This window comes from Cyprinodon variegatus, unplaced genomic scaffold (genome assembly GCF_000732505.1).
Source record: "Cyprinodon variegatus isolate N-32 unplaced genomic scaffold, C_variegatus-1.0 Scaffold458, whole genome shotgun sequence".
Taxonomy (NCBI): domain Eukaryota; kingdom Metazoa; phylum Chordata; class Actinopteri; order Cyprinodontiformes; family Cyprinodontidae; genus Cyprinodon; species Cyprinodon variegatus.
In genome coordinates, this window is record NW_015150911.1 from 402,666 (window position 1) to 416,768 (window position 14,103).

The 14,103-nt window shown below is 40.8% G+C and overlaps 1 protein-coding gene across 5 annotated transcripts in view; it reads left to right on the top strand.

Moving 5' to 3' along the window:
- ehbp1 (EH domain binding protein 1) overlaps positions 1 to 14,103 on the top strand; it is a 183,162-nt gene that overhangs the window by 94,388 nt on the left and 74,671 nt on the right. For all 5 annotated transcript variants that reach the window (XM_015389429.1, XM_015389428.1, XM_015389431.1 and 2 more), the window contains 3 exons: positions 1,923 to 2,690; positions 6,796 to 6,837; positions 6,985 to 7,131. In XM_015389429.1, the coding sequence (XP_015244915.1) occupies positions 1,923 to 2,690; positions 6,796 to 6,837; positions 6,985 to 7,131 (957 nt within the window). The remainder of the gene's footprint in view (positions 1 to 1,922; positions 2,691 to 6,795; positions 6,838 to 6,984; positions 7,132 to 14,103) is intronic.

A 14,103-nucleotide genomic window follows, 5' to 3' on the forward strand; every position in this document is an offset into this window, starting at 1 on the left:
CAGTGGCACGAGGCTTCAGCAGACTACGTTAGATGCAGCGTGTGGGAGAAGTATAGATAAACAAAGGCAAGAGAAGCTAACAAATGCCATAGCGAAGTGGATAGCTACAGACTGCAGATTAGTTTATTTACAGACTATTTCCCTGCAAAGTAAATACCAGCAGTTAACTTTTTTTTGTGCTTCACCTCACTCTAACATGGACATTTGGTACTAGACTGGTTATGCTGCTCCCTGATAAAAAAAAAAAATGTTTCTGCTGTTACCTCAGAAATTGCCTGTTTTAATGTTATGATTGTGACTCAGGATTTTGTGGGCAGTTTTTATTTAACTGCTACTGTATAAACAAAATGCTGATGTTAAGTGTTTGCAGAACAAATGTTATGGCACTTCCTTTAATATGGCAGAACATTTAAAATAAGATTGTGCTATATACTACTTTTGAATTCATTATTGTTTTTTTGCGATTAAAACTTTTAATCATTGACCAGCTCTAATATATATATATATATATATCATTATACTTGCAAAAAAACCAAAAAAAAACAGACAATTCTTCTTAAAATTCTCCCCCCTTCTCCCCCTAGTTGCCATGCCAACCTAAGCAGACTCTTAGTTTATACCTTGGGCCAACCCTGTTATCCATGTATTGTGGATATAAATGTATCTAGTTTTCTTATGTGTGAAATAGTGTGAAAATAGCCTGTTGTAAATATTTTCAGTGATGACAGGAGGTAAAGACTTCTGCATATGCTCCATGAATTTAAGGAAATTGTTCCTTAAGAGTTCTTGAATTTGTTTTACCTAAGCCCTGTATAAGTAAAAGTGTTGCTTCTGCAATAAATCACAATAGCCAGATACTAGTATTAATTGTAATCACTTTTAGTAAATGTCCCCAATGTTCGGAGGGATTTTTAGGTAAATGATGAGAGTTAGATGTATTGCTCATGCCTGTTGTTTATTTTGTGGATCGTTGCTGTATTGCTACATGTTTCCCAGGTTTCAGATCATGATTGATGTCAGGGTCTCAGTGTGCGGCAGATTTTGTGACATCCTACAGGCGTAAGTAATAAATGCAAAGCAGGGGCTTAATAAAAAGTCATGCATGCTTAATAATGCCCTCTTCAGGATTAAGAAAGGGTGTTTGGGGTGAAGGAGGAGAACAGGAAGCAGGACAGGGGCCAAAAAAGGTTAAGCAGGCTATTCCTGAAACATCTCAGGGTTAAAAGAAGGAGGATGTGGTCTCCATAGTGAGAGAGGCACAGACAAACCGATGGAGTCTGGAGATCCACAGAGAGTGAAACAAACCTGCACCGCAACAGGTCGGAATTAGATCAACACTATCAAGCAGGCCAGATACAAGCTGTGATACCTGGGAGGGACGGATGAGGATGTTGTGTGTGCGTGCAGGAACTGTTGGCGGCATGTGTGCGAGCAGTTAATCTATTTATTTACCTGTCATTGGCAGCGATAATGGTTTTCATCTCCTCTCTCTGTGTCTCGGTCTATCTTGTGATGGGGGATTGGTTTTCGTCTGTCGCTTGATAATCACACCTGTATTTTCTCATCAGAACCTAATCAGACCAATTACACGCGTGACGGAGAGCGTGGGCACGTCGATGCAGGGAAGCGATAAAGACGCGCTTGCTCGCGCTCACACACTTTAGGATTAGGCGCTCTGTCTTGGGATATCTGCGTCTCTTATCGGGGACAGCCAACGCTGACATGACCTGCCAGGACTCCTGGCAGAGGTGTCTCACATGAACATAATATAGCATGCACTTACATCATGTGTTCGACGCACCAACTACCTGGAAAACGGAACCAGACCAACCCCTCCATCTCAGTCCTTCTTTTGTCAAATAATTACTGCTTTCAGGAATGAGTCGTTAATTGAAAATGCCTTTTTTCCTCCTCTTTTCTAGGCATATGATGGCTTTGCCAGTCTAGGGATATCTCGTCTCCTGGAACCATCTGACATGGTGCTCCTCGCCATCCCAGACAAGCTCACAGTGATGACCTACCTGTACCAGATCAGGGCCCATTTCTCTGGCGAGGAGCTCAACGTGGTGCAGATAGAGGCCAACAGCAGCCGCAGCACCTACAAAGTGGGCGACTTTGAGACGGACACCAACGCCTCGATAGACCAGGACAAGTTCTACGCCGAGCTCAATGACGTGCAGCACCGTGATGCTAACTCGGAGCCCGTTTCATCTAGTGGCGCCGTTCAATCAAATGGTGCCGAGGTTATTGAAGGGGAGATGAAAGCCGGAGCTGAATCAACCGGCTCACAAGCTCCAGAGCCTTTCCAGTCTACACCTCCTGTCCCTTCGCCACGCACTGCATTAGCTAGCACCGCTACAAACTCTGCCCACATGACCCCTCCGGGCTCAGAGGACAGGCGGGTTCTACTCAAAGCCAACACTTTAGATCTTTCTGAGGTTCCGCAAAGAGTGGATAGAGAGGTGGAGAAGGAGGCACAGCACAAGGAGGAGGTGTTAGAGGATAGGGGTGGGAGAAATAGCGAACCGTCGTCCCCAACAAGGAGAGGAAACTCTCTATCACACTTCTCCTACAACAAGGACGCGGACCTCATTAAAAAGAAACGGGCCGGCCTGCGTCACTCAGAGTCAGAGCCAGCTTCAAACTCCACTTCCCCTCCAGTCAACCACACAGATATCCCCCTTAAACAGGTAAACCCACCCAGACACCTTGTTCATCTTCACATTTTCTCATGGTAATGGCCACAAACTGCCATGTGGTAGATATAAAGTGCTGTTTGCGTGAAGCATTAAAGTTTTTCTTTACTGGAAAATCTAAAAAGTGTGGCAGGCAGTCGTTACATGAATCCATAGATAAAATCTAGTACAAGCAGATTGACCCAGCAGACACAGAACAAGTTAGTAAAGACTCTCAATCCAGATTTAGGTAATAGATGATGAATAAAGAGCAAAAAGTAGATCACAACTGCACAAATTATAATAAAAAACAAAAGTATGGTCAAAAGTATTTCTGTACCTGTAGTGTATAGGGAGTACACTAGATTTTGCTGACATTTGCCCCCAAAAAAGTCTAAGAATGTTTTAAATAGGGCTGCAAATAACAATTATTTTGCAAATTGATCAATCTGTTGATTTTTTTTTTCGATTTAAAAGATTAATAATCAGATAGCCAAAGTGTCCTTAAAGATTTTTTACTAAACCAGGTGAAACTAAAACCTTTCTACTTTAGGAGTTCTGGATTGACAGATGAAAAAGTTGAACTTAAAGCTACAGTGTGTAATAATTACAGGGATATACAGTCAGAAATGTAATATATTATACATAACTATGTTATTTATCATCATCTACGAGCTCAGCCTCTTAACCTTAATATTTGCGTTGCCTTAGAATTCGTTATTTATAATTACATAGGGGCGGGTCTCGCAGCCATGGAGGCAGACATCTTTGCGCTACGGCAGCGCAGAGCCAACAAACTAGCGATTGCGAGATCGCCCATTACGCTCGAAAGTAACTACGGCAAGTTGAGAGAGATGAACTGAGACGGTACTGAACAATAGATGGCAGTATTAAGCAATGAAATACTATCTGTAAAATTATCTATGTAAACAAACCTCATCACTTGAGAAGGTAGGTGATGCGGACGTCGTGGAAGACATTTTGTCCCGTAACGCTCGCCGTACTGTTGGGGGGGAGAAGCGGTGGGGGGGAGATGTTCATGTTGCTGCGGTCTGCAGTCTGGACGTTAGACGTCGCTGAAAATTACACACTGTAGCTTTAAATGCAAAATGTTTACATATTTTTGGTATAATTGATCCTCAAGGTGGGTTGCTCTGTCACCTAAAGACACATTTTAGAGTATGCTCCAATTAACGATCAATAGATTACTAAATTAGTTGACAATTATTTACATTTTTTATTATTCACAATCATTGTTTCAGCCCTAGAACATATTAAAAGTTTCTTTGAATGGAGCGTCTTACGCTTTTAAGCAAAAAGAAGGTCCGTTCCCAGGGCAGAGCTGAGCTGCCATCTTGTCCAAAGCTTCCCTAGTTTTTACTCTCAACTTATTCAGTCACAAATCAAAAAAAAATATCATTTAAATTGCAATGCACCTTAACTCTCATCTGACTGGCCGCTAGCCGAGTCGCTGTCATTCTGTTGTGATACCATGGCTGTTAAATAATTTGCGCAGGTGGCATCACACCACTGAAGTTCAACTGAGCTTCTGAGAGCAACCTTTTCTTTTACCAATCTTTTTTAAAAAGGTCTGCTTGCCTTTCTCAAACATTTAGCCATTTTAATGACTGGAACACATCTCAATAATTAGTCATTATGTAATGCTTCAATCGGAGGTTATTCATGTTTTAGAATGGTTTCAGTTTAAATCTAATGGAAAATCTGAGCCCAGATTTCAAATGAAACTCCAGAGATTCTTTTCATCCGATCTTACTGAGCTCTGGCTGTTTTACACACAACAAGGAGCAGAAATCTCATTCTGCTGCTGTGCAGAAATGTTTGAGACAAACCTCTAACAGATTGGGAGCTGTGATTACAACCAAGGATGGTTAGAAACGGTGATGACTCAGGGGTTAAACAGGAATTAATTGTTGAGAAACAGCCATTAACCTGTTACTATGCAGTCTGGTGGTTCACCTAAAGTTCCTGTGAATCATCTGGAGCTTTTTTGTTTATTCATTCCGGTACCTGGTTCAGTAATCTATAAAACTAATTGATAAATCTGTACCTTAAACAACCCCAGGACCAGCCTGTGTTTTATAAACTCATCCTCTCTACTTAAGTTGGGTATTAAGATTCCAACAGCGTTTACCTGCAGGTGCCTGTCTGGGCCCTAAATGGATTGTTGATGTTTTTTTTTTATCCTCACACCCAGACTTTGATTGAAACTTTCTCCCACTGCCCGTCAGTCAGAAGACAGAGGATTCCTGGAACATTCATTTCCTCCCGGCGCTCGCTAAGCTTCAAATCCCAACATTGTTGATACAAATGCAGAGATGACCGTAGCTGAAATTCCTCCATTCTCCATTAGATGTTGTTGTCAGTTGTCTTGCTGCCAAAAGCCCGACACATCGGGACCCTTAACATGTGGCGACTACCGAATGCGCCCAACAGAACCCCCCCCTCTGCTTTGACATTTCATTATATTTTTCATTATATTTCCCATCCCTGCAGTTGATGACAGTTTGTGCCGTGACCGCTCAGCCGTGGCGATGCTTTGCACCGAGCAGACATCATCTCGTCTTACACTCTGACACACACCTGTCCGCGTGTGTGCACGCTAACACGCTCGGCGCAGGGCTGCATCGGTTAACCCCAGATTACCGCTGCTTGTTTACACGCTGAAAGGTCACACGGGCCAGGCAGTGGGGGCTGCAGGGTGGGTGTTTGATTTCTGTTTTTTGACGTGCTGTTGTCAGGTTAATGGGATGCATCGTCACCTTCATCCAGGTTAGATTGAAACTCTTACAAATATCAAAACAATGCGGTGAAAAAAAAAAATAGCTTAATGGCTGTTTCTTCTGATTTTAGAAGAAACATCACAGATCACAGCTTTCGATCACAGCTCTGTGTGCAGGCATGTCTTCATCTAATTGTCATTTAATAAGGAGCAGTCTCTACATATAAGCATTATTGCTCACAGTGTAACATTAGTAAGAGCTAAGCAGGAGTTCAGAGTCCCTGATCAGACATCAAGCTCAAAATAAATAACTTTATAGCCCAATATACCTTGATGAAATAATCTCCCTCTGTGTTTTGGAATCTGATAGCAGACCTTTATAGCATTGAGCAATAGCAATAAGGGTCCTCATGTGCATTGTGCAGGGTACATGAAAATATTTTATTTCGTAGGTAGTAAAATAAAATAGGGCTGGGATCGATTTTGCTTTTTAAGGACCAATTGAAAACTTAAACAAGCTTTTATCAACCAAAAACAAAGTTTTTCTTATGTTTTAGTTCACCTCTGCTTTGAAAATTATCCAAACTAAGCAGAGGAATGGACTGGATGTAGAGAACAGTTTGGTATCTGCTCTTTTTCACGCTAAGCTATTGGAGCTCATCAAAGCAGCTCAGGTAAAACTAATTAATTTATTTTTGGTTTATAATTATTTCCCAATTCATAAACTTTTAATGTGATTATAAGGAAGCTCCAGTTTATAATACAGGGTTAAAATATTATTTTATTTTGTAGCTATTTTGATTTCTTACCAACTTCCAGGCAACATATTTAGGTTGTTTTTATTTGGGATGAAAAGCATTAAATGCCTAATAATTAAGTGCTCTAATTAAGATTAATTAGATTAAGTAAAATATTTTTTATTTTATAATTAGTTATTGTACATTTCCACTTTTGGACAATCATCAGTACTTTTGACTGAGAGGGGAACCCATGGTAAGAAAAATATCCAAAGGGATACACAAGTTAAAAAAAGTTGGGAAACACTGCTCTGTGGAACAGAAGATTGAAAAGTCATGGAGTTACTTGGTAAAGTCATGGTCAATTCACCTTTTTAAAATGAATCCTACATCACAGAGCCGTAAATATGTCCGAACAGGTAAGTTTCATATCTGCTTAGATGGCAAACACTCCTTTTTTTTAAGGGAAGTTCAGGTCACATGACTCATTTAGTGACTGATTCAATCCTCTCAAGCTACATTTGAACGTTTGTATCGCACAAAGCTAAAGCTTGGGTCAAAACCTGCAGTGTTGCTTTAAACAGTGAAAAATGTTTGCATGAAACCAGAGTAGATTTTACAGACATCTTTCTATTTATTAAAGGAGCCATCGCCTGCAGCTGTATCCAGTCCTCCAGCAGAGAAGGTGAGTCAGATGTTTGCTACCAGAAAGAAAAACCAAATCTAACTGAGCATTAAGTGTTTTTGAAACTGATCAAAACACATTTATGCTGAGAGATTCATGTTTGGTGCAGCCGTGTTTTGCTTTCTGTTCCTAAACGTGTTCATGTAGAAAGTGCTGTCCCGCCAAGAGGAGCTGAAGGAGAGAGCCCGGCTGCTGTTGGAGCAGGCCCGCAGAGACGCTGCTATGAAAGCCGGGAACAAGAACGTCCTCAATTCAGCGGTCCTGCCAACAAGCAGGACTACAGGCTTCTCTGATGTAAGTCTCCTCCTCAGGAACTTTTCTGATGTTGTTTCTTAGCTCTGAGAAATATGGCTGACCAAAAGAGCCAAAATCCCACAACAATTTCTCCGTTTGTATTTAAAATATTTAATTTGAGATGGACGGTCAAAGTATTTTTCATTCTTATTTGTTCAAGAGATACTGCGATTGCAGGGTAATGTATTTGTTTACCAGTTTAAACTAGTTTTTCACTGACTTAATGAAGATATTAGTAACTTGTAATAATTTGAGTTGGAAGTGGGAATCTCGCGTCTATGATAAAGGAAACGTTTAAACCAAGTACAGCAGCTCTCCTGTAATCCATCAATGCTAGCTGTGCTAACAGGTTTTAATTCATAGAGCCAACAGTTATAATTAGCATTGGACTATGAAATGAGTCAATGAATATTAGTGGTTCAAAAACTGAATTTTTAATTTTAGAGAAGTATGTTTTTTTAGACTTTAATGGCTGTGATCATTCCAGTCGTACTTAATTTATAAAATTAATTAATTTAAAAAGTCATTTATTTATACATTTTGTTTTGTTTTGGCATCTTAGAAAAAGGTTGCTCAAAATTTTTAATTTGTATTAAAAAGTAGAGAAAGTCATCCCAAATGATCCATTAATAAAGCTTAAAAAGTTTAATCAAATCCATTTAAAAGCGCCTCTCACAACTTGAAAAGAAACTTCTTATCGCAGTCATGGATGAAGAGATGCTGAGTTTGGAAGTAGAGAACAAACATAGTTCATACAAATCATGCATGATCCTAGTTATCCCTGTTGCTAAAATCCACCACAAAAAGAAAATACTTGGGCAGAAACTGCACATATGCTGGATGCTCATTTTTTTAATATATCATTAATTTAAGCTTTAATTTTCGCGTGTTTTGCTCATTTGAAATAAATAATATTGAAATAATAACAGCGGAAGCTGTAGGCTTTGCTTTGCGCAGGCAGTGTGGAACACAGCGGGGCGGTGACGGAGGATGTGGGATTTCATGGTTAGGCTTCTCTAAATTGTCCTTAGGTGTGAGTGTGTGTGAATGGTTGTTTTCCTGTTTGTTTCTGTGTCGCCCTGAGATGGACTGGCGACCTGTCCAGGGTGCACCCCGCCTCTTACCCATAGACAGCTGGAGATAGGCACCAGCACCTCTTGTGACCCCGGAAGAGATAAAGCGTTACGGAAAATGGATGGATGAAAAAAGATCATGATAATTTGGCATATAAATGTTGATTATTCAAACTGAAGCCTCCTATTATAGTTTTTGATATTTATTTGCATATCTGACAATGACATATAAGGAAATTTAAATTAATTGTTCTTATTAAAGTTCACATTGTATTCCTTAAAATAACTGTAAGTAGATGAGGAACCTGGTTTATTTTTTGATATTCTTTGATTATTATACATATTTTTCTCGTGCATTAACCCCAGTCTTCAAGCTCTCATTGAATTGAAAGCTCTGTCAGTTTTCAGTAGAGGCAAACAGCATGTCCAGCAGTCTCTTCAGCTCCCCCATGCGTCCTCTGCTGTTCTCCTGCTCGCTACACCTCCAACATGTTGGAACATCCGGAATAAACTGTCTCATCTTCTCTCTGCGAAAGCGTTTGGAACGAGAGGAGACTCATTTTCTCATGGGCAGCTGAGCGGCCCGAACCTGAGCGCATCAAGTCAGAAAAACTCCAAATGTGGATGGACCACTTCCTCCTCTCCTCTCTCTCCAGGAACTCTCCGTCTTCTCTGAGTCTCTTTGGTCATTTTGAATATTTCTATGACAGTGCTAACTAAATTCTGCCAGCCGTCACTTTCTTCAGTGCCCTGAGCAAATGTTGTCCACCGACTGCTGTCAGCAGAAGTACATTCATGGTAAAATGAGGGGGGGGGGGATCGCTGCACTGAAGCTAACTAGACTAGAAACGACGCGATTGAAATTGCCAGCTCTGAACTGAGCACGCTTCACTGAACATAATATACTGAGAGGAAGGGGCACACTGATGAAGCAGGAGTTACCCTGGGAAAGCGCCGCGGTCAAATCTCTCTGTCACGTCTCCAAATATTTCAGAAAAAAAAAAAGTAAGTAAATGGAGGTGGATAAAAAAAAAATGTGACAAGGGATTTGAGGGCAAAATGAAATAAATACCTTTTGGTAATGAAATATCTAAAAGGCAACAGACGCTTGGCCCTGCACATGCTGCTGGAATCCTTAAAGGGAAATATGCCCTTGAATTAGATGTTTTTCAGAAGGCTGCGTGTGCCTGTGTGTGCGCGCGCGTCGCCGTTTACGCGTCGGCACCAGGAAGAAGCATTTTGGAATAATCTGAGGAAATAAATGAGGACCCTTCCAAGGACTGGTGGTGTCCAAAGTCTTCAGAGAAAGAGAGCAAATTAAAAGAGGTTTTCAAAGCTGCTGCAGCACCAGTTTTTTTTTTTTTTTTTTTTTCACTCTGCGACAAAAAGAAAGGTCCTCTTCGGTCCCCTGTTGTGCAGCAAGATGGCTGACTGGAGTCAGATTAGCTCCTTAAAGTTGCCAGGCCTACCCTTTCAGCTTCTTTCTCCTCCTGATTTCCTGACTCATTTCCAAGGACAATTGGTTAATACCCCCCCTCACACACCCCCTATGCATAAGGAGGCGGGGTGAAGGGAGATATTGAATTGTTTACACTTTTTTTAATAGAAAACATTGATCAAAGGAATAGGTCTGGCCTCAGGGCCAATGTGCTGATAATTGTTAGTGATTCAGATTAGATTACTTGATGTCTTGTTTTGATTAGCATGAGTGTGTGTGTGTGTCGCCGTTATCAGCTGGAGAGGCAAAAGCCTTTCCCATTTACCTCTCCATCTGTCTAAGTAGCTGCTTTGTGGTTTAGCATGCATAAGGTATAATTTAATTCAATTAAAGCTGCTTCTTACTTGGAGGGAAGTGACTAATGTGGGGTAAAGGAGGGGGGGGGTGTACTAGCTGCTTTTGAGGTGTCGCTTTCAGGGTAAAATGGAAAAATCACATCCAATTAAACATTTATTTATCGAATAACATTTTTCTCATTTCATTCAGTCTCATGTAATGTTTGTAATATTCCTAAACAAAACAAAAAAATATGAGAAAATGTGGGCCGCATTTGTGTTTATATCCTGCAAATAGAATCTGAAACAGCCAGTTTTAAAAGTGAGCTTACTTGTAAACTGACTCAGGCTGTGAGTTATATAATCTCAGTGTAAATTCAGGGGGTTAGGAGAAAACTTCAGAGGTTGTGGGCAGAAAATTGTTGACTGGACGAGAAGCTCCAGAAGACCCAGACGTTTGCACCAAACATTAGAGACAACAACGCAAGCATGTGGAAAATGAAACCAAAACGGACATTTTTGGTCAACTTTGTATGGTGAAAAATTTAGACTTCACCCTCTTGGTGGTGGCTGCATCATGCTGTGGGGTTTTCTTTCTACTGTGAGGATTGGAGGAGGTGGTGGTCCAACTTAATTTAATGATAGAGTAAACTGCTGGATTTTGCTAAAACAAAATCACTCAAAGCTGGGAATTGAAGGTTCACCTTCCAGCAGAACGACGACAAGAAAACTTATAACCAGAACTGCATTGGATGGGTTTAGATTAATGCATGTTAATCTGTTAGAATGGCCCAGTCTAAGTCCAGACCTTAATATTTGTCTGAAAATATTTACAAAAAATTATTATTTACCTCCGTCTATTGAAGTTGTAAAGAAGCTGAAAATTGGCCCAAAGAACCGCAGATGACTTGAAAACTTAGAATTCCTTAAGATTGTTGGTTCGTCCTTAATCTAAGCAGGTTAATAAAATGATCCAATTCACAGTATTTACCCTTAAAATAGCATAATTAAAAACTATACGCTTGAAATTAGATGTTTTTCTCTCCTTATTTTAAACTTTAATTCCTTCAATTATATTGGCAAACATACATAAAAAAAAAGACTTGCTAAAATGCTTTTCGTTTAAAAAAAACAAAGAAAAATTTGGATGCCTTTATGTTGACCTGTTGCTTTAAGTGGTGATAAACTGTCGGTTTGTGGTTGTGATGATGCGTTCAGTGTGCTGTGGTGGAATCGTTTGCTTCTTTAGAGAGTAAATCTGAAGGGTCAGGGTGTTTACCATGCGCTGCGTTTCCTCCCACCCAGAGCTATTGTGACGGGATGTTTCATGGCTGTGCAGTTGTGTATTCTGTGTAGTTCTCCTGACCTATGCTCTCCCTCCTGCCATCCCTAATTGTAGCCCACAGTGACTGCTTCTTTCATCTAAGGTCACAGGTTTGGGTTTCTCTCTCTCTGCCTGTCTGCTCAGTCACTTTCCCTCATTCTCTTCCTCTTTCATGTCTGTTTTTGATTTCTCATCCACTTCACTTCTTTTCCACTCTAATTTCTCTCAACTCTTCTTTCCAAATGGCCCCTGTCCTGTTAGCCGCTTCTTACAGATTCTCTTCTCGTTTTCCTTCCTCTCTTTGACCTGCTCATTTTGCGCCAATCACAAACCCTCATCCAGCGCATATAGTCAATGGTACACACGTCTGTGTGCGATGGATTTACTCTTGTTTTATTCTTCATCCCATTGATTTTTGCTGCAGACTTTCTGTTTCGCTCTCAGATCTTCCCCCTGTTCTTCTTTTAATAGAGAGGTTGGTGTGTGTCTGTGTCTGTGCGCTCCAGGTCCTCTCATCCATTAGCAGATGAGAACAGTAATTTCACAGCGGCCTGGCCAGGCTAATTATCAGGAGCCACACTAGGTTTGGGATGAATGTGCGCCCCTGAACAACACTTGTGTAATTCTCTGCAGAAACTGTAAAGCAAAGAGGTGTGTGTGTGTGTGTGTGTGTGTGTGTGTGTGTGTGTGTGTGTGTGTAGATATCTAGCACCTGTGGCCTTCTCTAAATGCGAGTGCTTGCTTCAAGAATGCACGCAAATGCCTTGGTGTTTTCCAGGTAAGAGAGTTCCCCTGCTCACTGACTCGTTGTGATTCCTATAATTGGGTCCCGTTTGATTTTTGCCGACCAGCGCCCCATGCCCCCCCTCCCTCCTCCTCCCCCCTCGCCTCCTCATCAGTGGAGAAAGGGCTCCTGGGTCTCTGCTGTTATGACCTGTAGGTGTTGTCATCTGCTGTCTGCACTTTCTTTTCCTTTTTATTTATATCCTTTCATCCTGGGCCGGATTTTGTGTGAAATATTTCTCATTCCAATCCAAGAAATTATTGCATAGATCTCTGACATCTCTGCTTTTCTGACTGTTTAGCCTTAATAACAAAAGAGTGGAACACTGAACCTTCCTGGCATTAATTAATTGGCAGATCGACATCTGACCAATCACAACACACTCAGATTTACGCTTTACCTAATGGATGAGATTAGGAGTGCTCCTTTAGCCCATCAATCAGTGCAACACATGCAGAATAACATGTTCCTTTTTAAGGTTCTGATATAGCTTTGTTTGTTCCACTTAGCTCTGTCATTCGCTCTCTTTTTCAACTTTCTGCATGCAGTAATAGTTTTTCTTCAGGTTTCATTTGAATGTGCCTGCCGCTCATTTCTTCTTTCTGTTCTCCTTTTTTTTCCCCTCTTACCTTCTCCCCCCACCCCCGTCTTTTGCCCCAGAAGAAACAAAATAGTTTGGTGGGGAGTTTCTTTGGCCTGTGTGTGTGTGCATGTCTTGGAGTGTGAGGGTATGTGTCATGGCTGAATAGACTGGAGCAGAGATCAAAGGCAGCGCCGAAATTGTGTGTGTGGGTGTGTGTTAACGAGCAAGAAGACGGCTCTCCAAATTGCACGGCAAGAGCTGATCAGGCCATCAGAGAGGAGGGCCGTTATTCTCCTGACTCACTAACCTCTTCAGAGCGCGTGTAGCGCTTTGTTGTTCACCTTATTTTGTTCACCTGTGACCAACAGAAGATCCAATTCACAGTATTTACCCTTAAAATAGCATAATTAAAAACTATACCCTTGAAATTATATGTTTTTTCTCCTTATTTTCTCCTTATTTTTTCTCCTTATTTTCTCCTTATTTTTCTCCTTTTCTCCTTATTTCTCCTTTTCTCCTTATTTTGAACTTAAATCCTTATTTTGAACTTAAATCCTTTTATTATTAATTATATTGGCAAACATACATTGTTTTTAAAATGACTTGCTAAAAATGCTTTTCATTTAAGCTCATTTAAGCTAAGGTGAACTGCTTTGCTGTTCACCTTATTTTGTTCACCTGTGACCAACAGCCTGCTTCTAAAATGAGTGTGATCCCTCCTCTCTCTTTACTTATCAAACTTGTAGTGTCTTTTTCTATTTCCCTGTAATGTTACTTTAATAACATTTAATTAGAATAGCAGAGGAACTTTTCAGGACCTGCACTGGTTTTACTGTAAACATGATCAAGACCATGAGCTCTCCAGAACGATCCTGCAGCGTGTTGTACTGCTCCGGTGCTTCATGTATTCTGATGTATTAAGGACGAAGATTAATGCTACATTCAGACTGCAAGCAGCAAGAGCAGCAAAAATGTGTGTGCGTTTCATTTTTGATGCTTGTACAAGTTTAGTTTGGTGGAAAAGTGGTTCTGATGCGCGTTGGGTGGAGCTACCCTATCATTTCTTTGCCTGTAACAATGGCAGCTGTGATCAGTGGGTAAAAAGTAGTTTTAATATGTTTTTCAGTGAGAAAGTCCACCTGAAAACTTGATCTGTGCAGTCAGTTCATCTAGATTACCATCCTGCCTTCAAATATTATCTCGCTGTCGGAGCCGCTCAGACCCCCGTACACCGGCGTTCGCTGTCACTAAGAATCCCATTCAACAGCAGCCTCTGGCCCGGTCATCTCTTCATGATTTGCGGTGGCAGCTGGAAGGCGTTTTTCATGTATGTAATCCAAACTGCAGGCACCAGAATTATAAAAGCGAACGTTTTGCCGGCAGGTTTCAGTATTTTAAGTAACTTTAGGCGTTAATAAACTGTTTCAGAGGAGTG